At 37.2% G+C, this 18,236-nt stretch overlaps 1 protein-coding gene across 2 annotated transcripts in view; it reads right to left on the bottom strand.

The window, feature by feature from the left end:
• Nucleotides 1-18,236, bottom strand: part of LOC150074953 (CUGBP Elav-like family member 1) — an 824,767-nt gene that overhangs the window by 337,956 nt on the left and 468,575 nt on the right. For both annotated transcript variants that reach the window (XM_090388957.1, XM_090388958.1), the window contains exon 7: nt 3,389-3,529. In XM_090388957.1, the coding sequence (XP_090245083.1) occupies nt 3,389-3,529 (141 nt within the window). The remainder of the gene's footprint in view (nt 1-3,388; nt 3,530-18,236) is intronic.

The raw sequence follows: 18,236 nt of genomic DNA, 5'->3' as shown, positions 1-18,236 counted from the left end.
CTCCCAGCAGTCTCTGAAATCCCCTGCATCTTGTTTTCCAGGATGCTGCTTATTCCAATAGAAGCAGTGCAAGAATCACTTTCTCCTCTGCCAGCAGCTACTGTTAATCTATTAGTCCGTATATCCTCCCAATCTAACAGTTTTATGACCTTCCTAACACTGCCTCGATATCATCAGCAAATATTTGTGCACCCTTTATTTTTAAGTGTATCCCATCCCTGTAGAAGTAGTCTCTCCTGTAACAAGCACAGACTAGGCTGAAAAAAATTCTACCCCTTGAGCCTTGCACAATCTCTCCAGGGCTGAATTGATCGACAAGGCTCACATCATATACTCTCTCTAATTGTGTCTGGGGAGAATTGCACACACTTTCAAATTCGACCCTAATTCACAGCTTTTTTCAACAGTGACCTGTACTTGTTAAGTAATTCTGCCGGTCTCCTACTCTTGATATCATTAGTCCCAACGTGTACAACTATATCATCTTTTAAGGGCACAAAAGGTGATATCTGCTCTACAGGATCATCAACCTTTGCCCCTGGCAGACATACCCTGGTCCTGTTCCACTTATCCTTTTTTACACAATATGTTTCCTGTTTCTCTGACAATAGAGTCACTGACAACTACTATTTCCTGTTGGATCAGTGCATTCTGCCTTGGGGGTTAGTTGCAATTTCATTTCTTTTTTTTCCTGTTGTATTAAATTTATAACAGGTTTTTCTGTCTTAATTTGACCATACACATTTTGTTAAATGCTTCTTTGTGAACCTCTGCTTTCTCAGAAAGCAGTTCAACAAAGGGTTCTCTGCTTTTTTTGTTTTAGTGTATCTGTCATTTTTAAATCTACTGTTATTTGTGTCTAACCATGTTTCATTGTAGTGTTTATTATTTTTATTGGCATATAACCAGCAAAAAAAGCAATAACATCTTTTCTGCTCTTGGAGAATAAATTAGCCAAGATGTCATAATTGTAAAAATAATGTCTTCTTGAAAAGTAATCATCAAATTTAAAATAGTGATCTTCTGTGATTCCTGGCTGGCAGGGTCAATAATCCAAAATGTTTTTTTATTAAAGTTTAGTCAAATTACTATCTTTGAAAAGATATGGATCAGTAGGTAACACCAAATCTTCTCTGAAGATTATCAGAAATTTTAATATGTATTCATCAGTATCAATATGAAATCTTGCTGTTTCAATACCATCACTTATTTTCTGTCTCAAATTAATTTTTTTGATTGTTTTTCACTGTTATTTCTTCACTCATGGTATGGAGTTTTTAGATCTTTGGTCATCTTTATTGTCAATGAATGCAAAACAGAGGAATCTCTTTCCTTTGTTTTATTCTGTTTCTGTTTCCCTTGATCGTTTTCTTCCTGTGTTTTATTTCACTTTTGATATGTCTTTTCATGGTACTTTAGTCATCTCTATGTTCTTCGAATTGTTTGAATTCTTCCTCTTCCTGATTTATGATATTAGATTTTGATGTAGGTAAAGTGAACATGTCCTTTATATTGTGACAGTTTTAACTAGCTTTATCAAGAGTATTTTTCTTTTTTTTCTCTCAATTCCTGACAGTAGTTTCTTCTTTCAGCCAACTTCATTTTTATTATACTGTTACCTAAACAACAAAAACATAGAGAAAAAAAAATTGCTTTATATGTATTTTTTGTTATTGTTTTCATAATAAATAAATTTTTCTTAATTAAAAGAACATAGACACAAAAAACGTTTTTATTTTCCTAACTATTTTTCATTATGATACTTTTTTTGTCAAAATTTTGGCCCAAAAGCCCCGAATAATATTGGGAAGCCCCGGTTCAAAAACCTTAATCCGGCTCTAAGTCTCCTATTGAAAGTAATTATTAAATCATATGCAACATACCTTGGTAGCATATTCTTTTTAGACTAAGACGCATTTAAGGCTAAAGCCTCAAGCTGTGAGCAAATTTAGATTATGTATATTGTTGTTATTTGGTTTTTAGGAGCATTAGCAACTAAGGCCATATTGCTCCGGGAAATGCGGTGGTCATTTCCTGACCTTTCCGCATCTTCCGTATTTGGTGGTGACGGGCTCGAACCCCGGTCTAATCAAGAAGCGTGTGCTATGTACTGCTGCTCCTACCCACCTGGCTACGGAGGCACCCATTATGTATATATTAAGTACAATAGCATCATTAATACACAGCCATTTCTGAATAAACAGAATATTTATAAGGTGGCATCGTTTTAAGTTATATCTCATATTGTGAATACCTTCACAACGAGTTGCCATGATATTGCACTACTTCGAGTAAGTAATGCAATATGAGATATAACTTAAAACGATGCCGCCTTATAAATATTCTGTTTATTCAGAATTGGCTGTGAATTAATGATGCTATTACACTTAATATATACATATTCTTTTTATTATTGTGACACTATACAAGACATTAAAAACAAAACAAAACACAAAACTGAGAATGTCTGACTGTCAGCAGGTTACTTTGCACTGGCCACAGTTGCAGTACGCCTTATAATCATTATATATACATTGTGTCATACAACTAGTAGTGTAACTAAAGAAAATTGGCCCCAAGTGAAAATACAGGTCATGGTGGAGCCCTTCCCTGTTAACCCAACCCCAAAAAATTGAAGAGCAAAACAAACAAACACTGAACATTACCCATTATTTCTAAAACAAATACCAGACATATTTTCCTTTTCACTTTTTCCAAACAAAGGTAAAATACCGTAAGGATGGCAATTCTGCCAACAACAGCCTGCTTACTTTTTACTTTATGATTATTATTTTTATTAATAGGTATTAATGAAGCAAGAATGAAATCACAAAATTAATACAGTACACTAAAACATAAAAGGAAATAATGTCAGCAAGCGTGTTAATGATCATTAAAGACAATACATGATATATTTAATTTAATTGTAATGAAAATTTAACTCTTATATCATATAATTTAATACTTTTAAAAACATTGAATAAATATTTAAGTAAGTTAAACAATGTATATCACAGTATTACTTTTCTAAAAAGGCACTGGAATACCAGATTTCGACATCAGGGGGTACAACATACCTGCAGACACTACCCTGGTTACGCCACTGATGGAGAGCCTCAGCTCTGAGCATAGAGGTTTTTCGAAATTCTGCAATATTTAAAGAGAATGATGTGGTTTAAACATTGATATTAAAATCAGTTTTTCAAACAATATGTACCGTCTCCCCTTTACCACCTCTAGAGGAATACCAATGCTGCCTTCTCAAGGTGAATTTGTATAATCATCTGAATGAATGAAAAAAGTGTATAGTTTGTTCACAGAAAAAAAAGAGAGTAATAACACTAAAATATCACATCGTACATTAAACAATAATAACAAATGCACTTACAGCTAAATACTGTGGTGTAAGCCCACTCAAATTAGCAAAATTTGCCATATTCCACAGATTGGCCATCATCTGCTGCTGCCTTTTCTGGTCTTTTTCTTTTTGAGTATCAGCAAATTTCACAACAAGAGGACTGCTACAACCCTATTAAAAAAAAAAAAAAAAAAACACAATCATATATGTCAATAGATGAAAACACTGCAACTCCCTATTAAACCATTAAAAATATATTTTTAGTCTTTAATAAGTAAGATATTCCAACAGCCACACTTTAAATGGAACATAACCACTCATGTGTGACCCATTAGATGCAATATCTTTCTTTTATTATAATATTTTTCTCCTTATTTGATGAAATGAAAACTGCTTCATGAATTAAAATTTACTCCATTGTGATGGAGTAAATTTTATTCCCCCACTTATTAATTATATTACATCCCACTTCATTAAATTTTCAGCTAGGTTTTGTCCTGTTAATATCTTGCAGAAGTGCCATTTTCTGAAAAATCTACATAACAAATACAATTGGCCAAATAACACAGTATTGTAGGTGCAGGGGGATTATCCAAATTCAACTATATCTAACTCCAAAAGGCTCATGCATGAAAGGATGGCTAAATTATAACTACTGGATAAGGAATATTTGTACACTCAAATTAATTACAAAAAATATACATACAGTTCTAGATTCTAATATGTGGAAGCTTGTCTTAACATTAGTGAAAACATGGAGCTACCAAGTTGTTAGGGAAAAATCTTTTAAATGGTACACCATAAATTGTCTTTTCAACTGCTTTAGTAATATCTTACTGTGGAAGCAATATGTGAATGGATCATTGCAGGTCCATTAATTTTGATGTATACTTCTTGTTGATGTATACTTTGTTCAATAGTACAGAGCTGCCAAACTTATCAGCTTCATTGATATGAAGAGTAGGGTCTTTCTTCAACTGTTCTATTGCTTAATATTTGGTAGGAAAGAGAGATTCTTTCTAGTAGTGACTGGGTCGTCTGAGTCTTCATTTTAAATTTATTAATGGAACTAAAAGAAGGGTGAAAGATGCCCTTGCAGGTGGCTTTTTGATGTTTTATTGGCTGAGGTACCTGGGTAAGAGAGCATTTCAATAAAAGGTATTTTTCTTTGGGTATTAGAATAAAGTGAACATCCTTCTGGAGGCTATTAACTTCAACTCCAATAAGAGGTTCACTACTTTAGTTGTATAGTACCTTTTCTATGGGTAAGTGGTTCTACATGAGAAATTCTGTAGGGAAGAATTTCTTCCTTACAGCATCATTTTCCTCCGAAGATGGAGTGGAGGTTCGTGTGCCTCTATATATAGACTATGAACAGGGTATGTTCTGAATGCTCCTAAAGTATTCAGAACATACCCTTAGAGCACTGAGATGTATAGTGTCTAGCCGAAGTAGTACACTTTTCCTGGCCGAGTTTTATATTGGAGCTCAGTAATCCAAGTGGGATCTAATTAAAACCCAGTATAATTGAAGCAGAGTGTATTGGTCAGCACCCCACATTGATGAAGATAGTACTCTGAGGATATTTAATTTTTTTTTAAGCAAATGGTTCTCAGATATGAGATGTGCTATATGGAGTTTAGTTTATTGTTCAGGATTGGACCAAGAAATCTGATACTATTGGAAAGAGGTATGGTAAAATTTTTCAGTTCTAATTCAGACTCAGGGTAATCTTACTCTTTTTACAGAAATGAATACAGTTTGATTTTTGTGCTGATAAGTAGTAGCCATTGCGAGACATCCACAGCTCTATTTTGTTAATTGAGATCCGAAGCTGTGTCTTGACAGAATTCATATTTTTCCCTTGGCACAAGATCACGAGGTCATTTGCATAGTGGTATAATTCAACTGTGCTTGGAATATCATTGAGGAACACCTTCCTCCTCTATATGGATTTTAGAAAGAACATTTAGATAACGAACCTGAAAGGTTCTGCTCTGGAGAAAGCTTTGAATAAACAAGGGACACCTGTCTCGTAGTCCAAAGGTGTGAAGATCCTGTAGAATACAGAAACACCATGTTATATCAAAAGCCTTTTCCAAATCCAAACTTACCATAACTAGGTGGTCATTTCTGACAAAAGCATTTCTGCATTAGTCATCATATCAAATGCAGGTCTATTTTGTCGAAAGCCACACTGATTTTTATGCAGGATGTTACGTGACTCTAAAAACCAGGTGAGGCATTTGAGAACTAATACTTCCTGTGTTTTCCCTAAACAACTAGTTAAGGAAATTGGATGATTTTCCTGGTCTAGGGATGACTAATACAAGTGAATGTCTCCAAGAGCGAGGATAAATATTTTCCTGAAAAATTCTGTTAAAGAATATTAGTAGAGTTTGTAAAGCTGTGTCATTCAAGTGTTTCAGCATAATATAAAATACACCATCGGGACAGCTGCACTATTGGGTGCTCTGTTAACAGATTCCTTTAACTTGGATTTGTAAAAGGCTGATTATATGGAAGAGAGAGAGAGAGAGAGAGAGAGAGAGAGAGAGAGAGAGAGAGAGAGAGAGAGAGAGAGAGAGAGAGAGAGAGAGACTGATGTTGAAATTTAACTTGAACTTTTCTGCTGCCTCTTTAATTTTCTGGAATGGAACATCATATGAATTTGCTGCTGAAGTTTTAGCAAAATCTTCAGAAAAGTGTTTGCTATGTCTTTTGGGGAAGACAGTTCCTGTCCAGATCAATATAGGAGAGGATGATAATGAATATTTGCCATTCAGATGTTGGATTTTCCTCCAGATTAATCTAGTATTGGTGTTTTTGTGATAGTGGAAGCAAACTGTATCTACGAATCTTGTTTGGCCTTTCTTCATATTTGTCTTGCTTTAAGCATCGAGTTTCTTATAGTTTAGAAGGTTAATAGTAGCGGGATGCTTGAGGAAAATATTCAAAGCTTTATTCTTTTCCTTTTTTGCTCTATTACATTCTTCATTCCACCAGCAGTTTTTCCGCCTGCTTGGATGACTGAGGAATAGCTTTATCAGTTACTGCTAGTATCTGTTTTGTGATATGGTCAGTAGCTTCATCTATTGATTGATTCTGAATGAAGTGTTTATCTAAAGTGGTACTTAAGGAAAATGTTATCCAGTTTGCCGTTGAGAATTTCCATCTTCTAAGAATTTCTGGATAGTTGGAGATATTTTGAAATTTGCAAGTAACTGGGTGATTAGCATTAGCATTAGTAGAGGCATATGATGCAAGAAAGCAAGCTTATGCAGCATCAGCCAAAAAAAAAAAAAAAAAAAAAAACTACTCCCATTTCACCCCTCCATTCATTCCAAATACCTGTCCAGCTTAGGCTTCAATTTATTTAGGCTATCAACTTCCACAACAAAGGATGAAAGTCTGTTCCACCAACCAACTACCCGCTGGCTAAAGGCAAACTTCCACACATCTATCCTACTTCTGTCTTTCCTCAATTTGAATTTATGCTCTCTCAGGTGATTATTCTGAGTAAGAATCCCATCAGCATTGAGCATGCTCAAACCATTCAAGGCTTTATGCACCTCAATCAGATCACCTTGCAGGTGCCTAGTCTCCATACACTGTAATTTGCAAAATTTAAGCCTTTCTTCGTAAGAGCAACCCTTTGTTCCATTCACTAATCTTATACCCTTCTCTGTACTCGTTCCAACAGCTCTACATCCTTCTTACAACGAGGCCTCCAGACCTGTATACACTACTCAAGGTGTGGCCTGACCATTGTCTTATACAAGGGAATAATCACCTCCTTATCCCTGCTGGAAAAATTCCTATATATCATTGACAATACACCATGAGCTACTCTTGCAGCCCATCTGCACTGCTCAGAGAACTTCATATCTGCCTGCACAACCACCCCCAGGTCCCTTTCATTCTCTACCACTGTCAGTGTAGTACCACAGAGTTGATACGTCACTCTGGGGTTACTGCTTGCCATATGTAGTACTTTACATTTGTCAATGTTAAACTTCATTTGCCACCTCTCAGCCCATCTGCTTAAATTTTCTAGATCTTGTTGCAGCAGCATATAATGTCATTAGTGTCCTTAACAACCCTGCCAACCTTCGTATCGTCTGCAAACTTGGACATTAAGCTTGATATACCATCTTCAATATCATTTATAAATACAGAAAACAACACTGGACCCAACACTGAACCCTAAGAGACTCCACTAATAATATTAGTCCACGATGAATGAGCAGTGTCCATTGATTAACACACTCTGTCTTCTCCCACTCAACCATCTCTTTATCCATAGCAGCAATCTGCCTCCAATGCCACAATGCTCCAATTTGTGCAGCAGTCTTCCATGTGCAACAGTATCAAAAGCTTTTCTAAGATCCAAGTATATAATATCAAAGTTATTACCTGCATCCAGCTCTTTTGTGACTACACCATAGTATCCAATCAAATTGGTCAGGTAAGACTTTTCCTTAACAAAACCATGCTGTGTCCAAGCTATAACTGACACAGTATGGTTTTGTTAAGGGAAAGATTATCATTATTATGCGGATTTTCCAATACTGCCCAATGTATACTTGGGTACAGAGCAGGGGAACAGATAGATAGATCCATGGCAGAAGTATTTCCTGTGGGAAAATGCACATGAGTATGTGCACCTGTGTTCAGCAGAGCTAGATTATGTGTCCAGTAATGTTTCTATTAGCTGCCCTCTTTTATCCATATGTAGATTTCCAACACAAAGGGTTGTGTCCGTTAAAGTCACCCATCAAAAAAATAGGAGGTGGTATCTGGGCAAGGAGCTCATCAAATTCTCTGAGTATAAATGTTTGATTTGGTGGAAGACAAACAGAAACAACTGATAATATTATTCCAAGTTCTATGCATACAGCAACAACTTCTAAATTAGTTTGGAAGGGGATTTGCCTAGATGGAGTACTAATGGATATATTAAAACCACTATACCTCCATGCACTGTAGTTGCTGCATTCCCATCACATCTGTACAAAGTATATTTTTTTATTGAGGGTGTCACTTGTGGAGTTAAAAAAGTTTTCTATATCCAAGTGCATACAGGATTAAGATCTCGTATTAGATCATAGAGCTCATCTGTATTTGTACGTAGTCCTCGACAATGCCACTGAAAAATGCACTGCATTATAGTCTTAGTGGTAGGATGATTTGGTTGCTTTTTTAGAGGCAGCAGTCTTATGGTGATTTTTTTTTTGGATAGTTGGGATGTCTAGTGTCCATATCTTCTTTAACATAAATATCTAATATAGGTTCTTCTTATGTTGTGTCATCTATGTCCATTACTGCAGTATTAGTTTGGTTCTTAGCAGAGGATTCAGCTTTTGCCACCTGGCCTCACTTTAGGACTTGATGCCACTAGTAGAGCAGACAGAAATGGGAGTATTACATGTGTGATCTTTATTGTTTTGTTTCACAGATGGCTGAGGAACTGAAAGCATAGCTCTAGCCCATTCAGCAAGCGATTTGTTAAGTGGACTTGAGTCATTTGTTTGAGTCGCAACTGATTATAACAATAGCGTATGTGCGTGAAATAGTATCTTTCACTATTTGTTGTCTGGCTTCTTGATAAGTTACTTTATGTTCGACTTCGTATTTCTGTGTTTTTTTTCCAAGCTTCCAGAAATTGCAGTTTTTTTCAAATATGCAGGATGATTCCCCCCTCCCCCTTGCAATTTGGGCAAACTGGAGATGCTGCAGTACAATCTGTTTGAGCGTGTTCTTGGGAATCACATTTTGAGCATACATTGTTTCCTCAACACGTGGTCTGAGAGTGTCCAAATTTCTGGCACTTATAACAGCGTATTGGATTTGGAATATAGGGGCAGATATGACAATTTAGATAATCAGCTTTAACAGCGTTTGGCAAGTTTGGAGTATTAAAAGTGAGTAAGTATTATGCTGTGTGTTGGAAAGAGATTGCCATTCCCATAAGTCAGAATTCTTTTAGCTCGAATGACCTTTTGATCTTGCAGTTCTTTCACAAGCTCCTCTTCTGTTAAATTCAACAGATCCCACTCAGAGATAACACGGTTGGAACTATTTAGTTTTTCGATGCATCGCATCACAGTATTTCGAGATAATTGCAGATCTTGAAGAGCACTCTTAATTTGAATTTTTTTCTTGAAATTTTCAAAAAGAGAATCTGTTATTTCTAAAAATGCGTCTTTGATGAATTGATTTGCATTTTTTTGCATTTGCAAAAAATGCAAAATGCAGGTTTTGCATTTTTTTGCAAGACTGCTCACTTCAAATGATGCTGCAGTTGCTGCTTTAGATTGTAAATGAAGAAATTCTGTTGTGCAAATAATCTGGATTTAAATTCTTTTAATTTATTTTTTCTAAGGTCACTATTCAGGGGAAAATCAGATTGGTATTTACCATGGAGTGCGTTGAAGTTCCTTTCTAAATTTGCTATTTTGGGTATAGCCAAGGAAGCATTGCAAATGAAACAATAACATTTTTCTTGTATTATTACAAAAAACTATTCTAGTTCCCACTCTTGATGAAAATGATATGTTTTACTCTTTTTCATAGTTTCATTTTAAATCAAAGGGTATTAAATTAAAATATTAGTACTGCCCAGTTATTAACATTAAGTAAGCTAAATAAGAATTCGACACACACACACACACACACACAATGATCTACACAAGGTAACTGCGTGAATTTTCACAAGAGACCCTAGCTAGCTGCATGGCAACAAAAGTGTAGTCTAGTCATGTGGTTCAACGGATTTGTAATAAGCGTATGCAGTGAGGCACATAACAACATTTAGATTTTGACTAATATATATTTAAAATTCGTTGTGATCGATCGAAACTAAAGCCACGATCGACTGGTAGATCTCGATCGACTTGTTGGCCACCACTGTTCTATAGTTTACTATGCTGACACACCCCTTGAAGTTATTTAGATTTGTATCCCAAGCTTTATCTTCTCCACCATTTGAAACATTGCTACCCTCAGAACATCTTAACAATGTCAGCTGTTTTGGTAACAAACAAGAATTTTCAAGGAGAGTACAAGCATTACTTTTACCCATATCATCAGATAAATGTGGATCTAAATTACCTTCATAGCCCCCTAACTAGCAGTTTCCCTGAACCCTCTGGGTATCTTCAATGATACTGGCAAAAATTCTTGCACCACCTTTGTTCAAATGAATACCATGTCTACAAAATAGATTTCTCTACCTACAAATGCAAGCTATGCTGATAAAAATTTATCGCACCCCTCCCCCCAGAGCCTTGCAGATTCCTTCGGGTCTCGAGTTAATCCACAAGGCTTTCAGCATATAATCCCTCTCCTGTTGTGTCTGGGCAGAATTGCAGACACATACACAATCTTTGGCGGCACCTACTAAATTTTGGACTGAAGTAAAATCAATTTGTCACAATTTTGTGACAAGTCATTTCCGTGTCACAAAATCATGACAGAATGCTGAATTCAAGGGGACAAAAGAGGTGTCAATGACAGAAATGTGGTCAGATTGACAAATCGGGAATCATGATTTGCTCAGGAATGACATTGTTTCTGGTTTGTCGATCAAATTGACAAACTGGAAATGACGTGTCTCAAAACCACTTGTCATCACAATTTTGTCGATTTGAACACAATTCATGTGAAAAGGATGAATGGTTCTTCAAATCAACGTCTTCATTTATCCAGTGTTATTTTCTTGAAACATGTGAATGTATGTTTGTAAGTTTGAAGCTTGATTCTCCACAAAGCCTCACTAGCGGAGACAAATACTACCTTGTCCATCAATGCATGCCATATTTTTTGTTCTTGCCCAAAGGATCTTTGTGAGCATTATTTAGCCACAGCAAAATGTGTGCATGCGGACTACTGCGATGTTGAAATTCTATGCGCTTGAAAAAGTTGACCACGTAAAATTGACCAAACGGGCTATAATGTTTAGTGAAGCAAGTGCAGCCAACTGATTTCATTGGCCCTCAGAGTCAAGAACATTGTAGGTTTACTGGGCTGTACAATCATAGCGAAGAGATCATGCTTGCATTGAGCACAGTTGTAGGTGGAGTTTGGAATTGTCCTTAGGAAGGCCAAATTGTTTTCGATACAGCTGTTAACGTATTCTTTGGATTAAATTGCTCGAGGGTCAGTTCTGTATCTTTACCTATGTATTTGAATGCCACCATCAAAGAGTATCTCGTTCTCAATCACATTATCTTCATTGCTATGTAAAGGAGATGATATGGAGTAACACCACGTTGGTCAGATCGTCTGGGCACACTCATTGCTATCACAAATGGAGTCACACGTAAATTCTCTTTCTGAATGTTCTGAATTGTCCAAGGAAAGGAGAATTTCTGTGTGCTCCTCAAACAGAAAGCTCTGCCGTGATTCTAAGGTATTTATCATCGCTCCTCAACAATGTTTGTTGTTGGGCAATGAGACTTTCCTCGATTGGAACCGCTTCACTTATGTTGTCTTTAGCAAAATTAATTTACATGTGGCTTTCATAAAAGAATGACTGATCTATCGTGATTTGATACACATGAGAGAGAGAGAGAGAGAGAGAGAGAGAGAGAGAGAGAGAGAGAGAGAGAGAGAGAGAGAGAGAGAGAGAGAGAGAGACATGTCGACCAAATATTGAAGCTACACTTTAACCACTTGTGTTCTTACTAACCCGATCAAATAACTGGACTTGTGTATTTTCTTGTGTTTTATATGCACAACTAAAGCACTTGAGACATGCATATGGACAATACCGCATTCTGAGCCAAGTGAGCAATATGCCTGTTTCAGTCAATCTCCCTTGGCAAATGAGGGACCATCGTGTTCACTAAAACAGGTTCATTGATCACTTGGCCCAGCATTCCATATTGTATGGAATGTGTCAGGTGCCTTATCTGCATGAAGGGTAAGAGAGGAGAAATAAGCCTCTCTGTCACTAAATCCAACTTTGGTAAATGCATTAGAATTTCTAAGCAGACAAAGCCGTTCGACTCAGATAGTGCTCCAATGTTGTTGTTGTTGTTGTCGATGTCATAGATGGTGCAGCTTTAGCAGCTAGTTTCTTTGTGTCGTTTTTGAACCATAAATGATTGCAAGTGTAGCATACGGGACAGAAATAGTTTTTCATAAATTTCCTTATAAACTCTAGATGTGCTTTCTTATGTAAACAGTAGTTGGTGTAAGGAAAAGGAGCTTGATTATTTAAACTTATCTGCTCTGAAATCACCACAGGTGTCAACACTACATCACCAAGGGTGTCAAGACTATTACTCAGGATTTCTAAGAGGTACAAGCTAAAGGTTATAATGATTTATGCACCAACATCGAGCCACGACGATGAAGAGGTTGAAGAAAAGTACACCGAAATTGAGTCTTCTGGATGAGTAGAAAACCCACTACACTATCATTGTGAGGAACTTCAATGTGAAGGTTGGAATTTTTTTTATTTTTTTTTTATTTGGTAGTTGTTGGTGGATCGGCTTCTGTGGCCATAATGCACCTCCCAAGGTTTTTGCAGTACTTTGATCCAAGCCCGAGGCGGGATTCGAACCAGCAACCTTTGGGTTGCTAGGCAGGCACTTTACCCACCTGGCTGGCCCGGTCGGCGCGAAGGTTGGAAAGAGACAAAACAGTGCAGCAAGGGGAACCACAGCTAGGCCTCGCATAACGCGAGTTCGATTAACGTGATATTCAGTTAACGCTATTTGAAAAATGATACCACTTTTCACTTTACACAATGCAAATTTCCAGTTAACGCGATTTTTTTTTTTTATGCGATAGTTGAAAAAGATTTGAATCGCGTGTTAAGCTTACCGCGAGTCGTATGGTCAATAAACAAATATTTGCTGCTGCCTGCATCGGTGTGTTCCATCAACCATCGGAAGAAGACGTGTTTTTCTCCTGCTAATAAAGTCAATGCAGACTTGCATTTAAAAATTCAAATTTTTAAATGAGCCAGATGAAAATGTTACTGCAAAGGAGATAATGGTAAAAGAATTAGATGAAATCTTTCGTATCGCATAGAACCTCAAACAAAAGGTTTTATGTTCGCTGCGATATTTATTTCGCCAGGGCGCAGAGAAGATTGTTGTCGGCTTTCGGAAATTGACTGATGAAAAGAGAAAGTCAACACTGTTCAAATATTTCCGCAACAGTAATTTCTTCATTGTGTATTTTATGTCAGAGGTTCCCAAAGTTTCTCGGTTCACGGCGCCTTTAATGTCTCAGTAATTTTTTCAAGGCACACCCAGACCAAAAGAAATACCTAACAGTTTCATTTAGTAGTTAGGTCCAAACAACTTAATAAGAAATGCTGAAACTGTGAACTACCTCGAGCTAGTAGTTCGCGGTGTCCGACAGATGTCGAGTATCGCTGTGTTTCCCTCGAAAATTTAAAATATTCCGCGGCGCACAGTTTAAGAGCCGCTGTTTTATGTAATAAACATTTAATTCCATAATTATTTTCATTATCTTTTACATTATATACAGTTAAAAAGTTATTTGAAAGGTATTTTTAAAATTCTTTATGGACATTCCAGAAGGTCAAGGACCAATTATAATTTTTCCTATTGGTTATGATATTCGATTAACGCGTTTCTGTTTTGCGCAATGCACTCGCGGGACAAATTAATTGCGTTAATCGAGGCCCGCCTGTATAGGAAATTTTCGATTTGATGAAAGAAATGAAAGAGGTGAAGGACTTGTGGAATTTGCAGAATCTCAAGGAATGTCAGTAATGAACACTTTTTTCAAGAAAAGGGTGAACAGAAAGTGGACATGGAAGAGCCCAAATTGATTAACAACTAATGAAATTGACTTCATCCTCACTAACAGAAGATATATCATGAATGATGTTACTGTCCTGAACGAGGTAAATGTTGGAAGTGATCACAGAATGGCAAGATGCACACTTGATATAGATGTAAGAAAAGAAAGGAAAAAAACTGACTCGAGTAAATAATACAAAGGTCTCTGAGATAACAGAGGAGAAAAAGCAGTATGTACTGGAATTTAAGAACACGTTTGAGCTTCTGCAGACTGCTCAGGACCAAGATATCGATGAGGAATATTACAACTTTCTGAAAGTGACAAAACCCAAGAAACCTAGAGAAAAAAGAAATCCAAAGCAGAAAAAATTAGTCAAGAAACACTTGTCACGATGAACTGAAGACGACAAATGAAGAGCAAGATAAACACTGACAAGGAGAAGATTGAGTATACATACTGAGTTATGCAAAGCCATTAGAAAGAGACTCAGAGAAGACATAAGAAGATTTAACACAAGAAAAGTATAACAACAAAAAGTAGAAAGTAGATTTCGACAAGTATCAAGGGAAAACAAAGGACTTAAATCAGCAGCCATGAGCAGTAATACAGAAAGAAAAATGATACTGAAATCGAAGAATAGTGATGGCAGACTTATAAAAAGCAGGCATAATTCAAATAGCAGAAGACTACTATAGAGAATTAAACAAGGAGTGAGGGAATGATGCCAGCAGTGGGGAAGATGCATCACAAATTAGTAACACATACAACATACCCGATACCCTTCCTGATGAGGAAGAACATGCGTTGAAGAAAATGAAGAATCAGAAAGCCCCGGGGAAGATGAAGTTACTGTAGAGTTGTTAAAATTGGGAGGAAGAGATCTGACACAAATAATGGCAAGACTCTTCACAAAATGCATTAGAAAAGGTGCGATGCCTAAGGAGTGGAATAATGCAATCATAGTTTTGCTGCATATGAAAGGAGATAAATCCAAAATTGGAAATTATAGACCAATTAGCTTGTTATCCCACATCTACAAGTTGTTCAAAAGAGTCATTACTAACAGATTAGAAAGAATACTTAATCAACCGAAAGAGCAAGCTGGCTTTAGGACAGGATTTGCAACTATGGATCAGCTTCAGGTAATATCACAACTAATGGGGAAAGCAAATGAATATAAAACGTCATTATGCCTGGCATTTGTGAATTATGAAAAGGCATTTGACTACATACAGCATAAGGCAATGGTTTGGGCACTGGAAAGACAAGGCACAGATACCCTATATATTATGATTTTGAAGAAAATATATGAGAATGCTACTTCCTTTATTAGACAAGACAAAGACAGTAGGAAATTTAAAATTGAGAAAGGAGTTCGACAAGAAGACAATATCTCCGAAGTTGTTTACTGCTGCCCTTGAGGAAGCTTTCAGAAGTTAGACTGGTCACAGAAAGGAGTCAATGTGAATGGAGAGTACCTAAACCATTTACGATTTGCAGATGACACTGTAGTCATAAGCCACGATCCCAAAGAATTAGAGGAAAATCTTTATCAGTTATGCAGAGTTAGTAAGGATTTTGGACTAAAGATGAATATGGCTAAAACAAAAGTAATGATGAACAAGTATACCACAGAAGGGGATATAATGATTGAATGAGCAGTAATTGAAAAGGTGAAGTCATATACTTATCATGTTGGACAAGTCATTAGCAGTAATAATGATAAATGGCTGGAAGTCAATAGAAGAATAAATTTTGGAGGGATAGTATTCAGGATGGATAGCATTTGTCTGAAACATAAAATAATGAACCAATGTATACTCCCCACGATGACTTGGGGAAATGAAACTTGGGCACTCACCAAAAGAATGGAAGAGAAGCTGAAAACTGTACAGAGAAGAATGGAACAAATTATATTGGGAATCAGGCTGTTAGATAAGAAAAGAAACACATGGATTAGACAGCAAACTCAAGTAAAAGACATTCTTATCAAAACTAAAGAACTAAAATGGTCTTGGGCAGGACACATAGCTTGAAGACATGATGACAGATGAAATAAGAAAATAACAGAATGGTACCCAAGAGGAGCTAGAAGAAAACCTGGAAGACAACGACGGAGATGGACAGATGAAATTCATGAGTTTGTGGGTAGTAAATGGATGGCCATTGCACAAAACAGAAGGAACTGGAAAGTTGCTGGAGAGGCCTTCATCCTACAGTGGATTGAAAGTGGCTGATGATGCTCTGCAATTGGAGAAAGGTTCCATTGTACAAAATTAATATTCATTTTGGGTACATTATTGTTAGATGGGACAGCGGAATTGCTGGTTGAAGGCATTGCTAAATCCAATGCTTGATTTTCTGTTTGAGTTTTACACAATCTTGATAGTCTTTGTCATTCTCACACATAACTGCTACCTCCATTTTATTTTGTTAGGTCAGCTTGCTCAGTACCCTTGACAATGCTCTTCATTTGACTTCGGCATTGTGGATTGCAACATTACAAATACTTGTATTGTTGTAATCATACCAATCAACCAATGTCTACAATCAAATGGGTAATAAGGCTATTGGCTTGGATTTCGGTAACCTCTTCCAAATGTTGATTCGGTAAGGTAAGCAGCAGGCATGTGCATAAAACATTACATCATTCATACTAAATATTTCGGACTGAAGTATGACCCTAATGCGTTTTAAACGGTTCTGATTTTCATCAAAGATGTTTCCACATAAAACATTTTTTGTATGTGTGTGTGGTATGGTTGTTTATTGGCGCATTAGCTGCTGTGGCTATAGTGCACCTATTCGTAGGAATATGAGAAAATAATTAATAATGAAGCCAGTTTAAATTAATTTCAGATCCGAATCCCATGATGAAGAGAACCACAGCCATAGCTAACAGACCAACAATGGACCTGACCAGTGTTCATAGCTGAGGAAAAATATGGCTACCAATGACAGAGAAGACCAACGAAGATAGAGAACTCCAAGTTGCTGCCTCAACGGAGCCATATTGGCTCTATGCTCTGCACTCTCTTGTGCAGTGCAATTCTTTTACTCCCACACCCGGCAGGGGTGGGAGGTGACGGCTTGCTGTCGCCTCTCTTCCCTGCCACACCATTTCTTCCCTCTGGTGGGGCATGGGCATGCCTCACTGAAAAATTGGGGGTCACCTACCCTATCGACCCTCTTCTTCCTATTTCACCCACCAGCCTTCATTCTCCCCTCCCAGCACTTTTTCTTGCACAGCGTATAGCCCTACACGTCCAAATTTAAATACACCAAAAAATTTCGCCCAACCTTTTAGGCACTTCAGAAACAGGCTTTCAGCATCAACCCCATATTAGTGCTTTAATGTAAGTGATTTAAAATCAACCACGGTCGTTCCAATTTTATTTTAGGTCCTAGCCACTAAAATCCCAGGAAAGTAAGTGGCAGGACCAGCCAGAGTACAATTGACTCAATGGTAACACCCGGCTAGCCTCCACGTGGCGAGGTATGGACAACGTCTGGTCCCATTAGGGGCCTGGCGGCCAATAAGCCGGATAAACAATGGGCACAACATATAACACTACTCACGACCCACACACTTCTAAATCTCTGGCTTTGACAGGGTACTGTCACCGATACATAGAACATTCGCGGAGATGGGAGAAATCCCAGGAGCCGCTAGACCCTCAATATACCTCATACCTCATCTGAAACCTATTCATAAAAGATGATACACACCAATTTGTTTTAAAAAGCAGAAAAGTTCGTTAACGTTTACGTCCTCTCCAATGATAAGATGTAATGTCAATGGTTCTCGACGATTAGCCAGATTTTGAAGTATTGCAGCTCGATGTTGTTGATACTGTGGACAGTCAATCAGAATGTGTTTGACTGTTAGATGTTCTAAGCAGTGTGGACACTGAGGAGGATCATCGCCTATTAGTAGATGGAGGTGAGCCAGATGGGTGTGTCCTATTCTCATTCGTGTGAGTACCACTTCTTCCCGCCGCACTGTCTGATTGCTTGAGTGCCAGAACTTTGGGTATTGTTTCAGCTGGAAAAGTTTGTTATTTGTTTGGGTATGCCATAACTCTGTCCA

This window comes from Mastigoproctus giganteus, chromosome 14 (genome assembly GCF_048544385.1).
Source record: "Mastigoproctus giganteus isolate SK-2022 chromosome 14, ASM4854438v1, whole genome shotgun sequence".
NCBI lineage: Eukaryota > Metazoa > Arthropoda > Arachnida > Uropygi > Thelyphonidae > Mastigoproctus > Mastigoproctus giganteus.
Note: the sequence above shows the minus strand (reverse complement) of the source record. Positions and strands in the feature narration are given on the sequence as shown.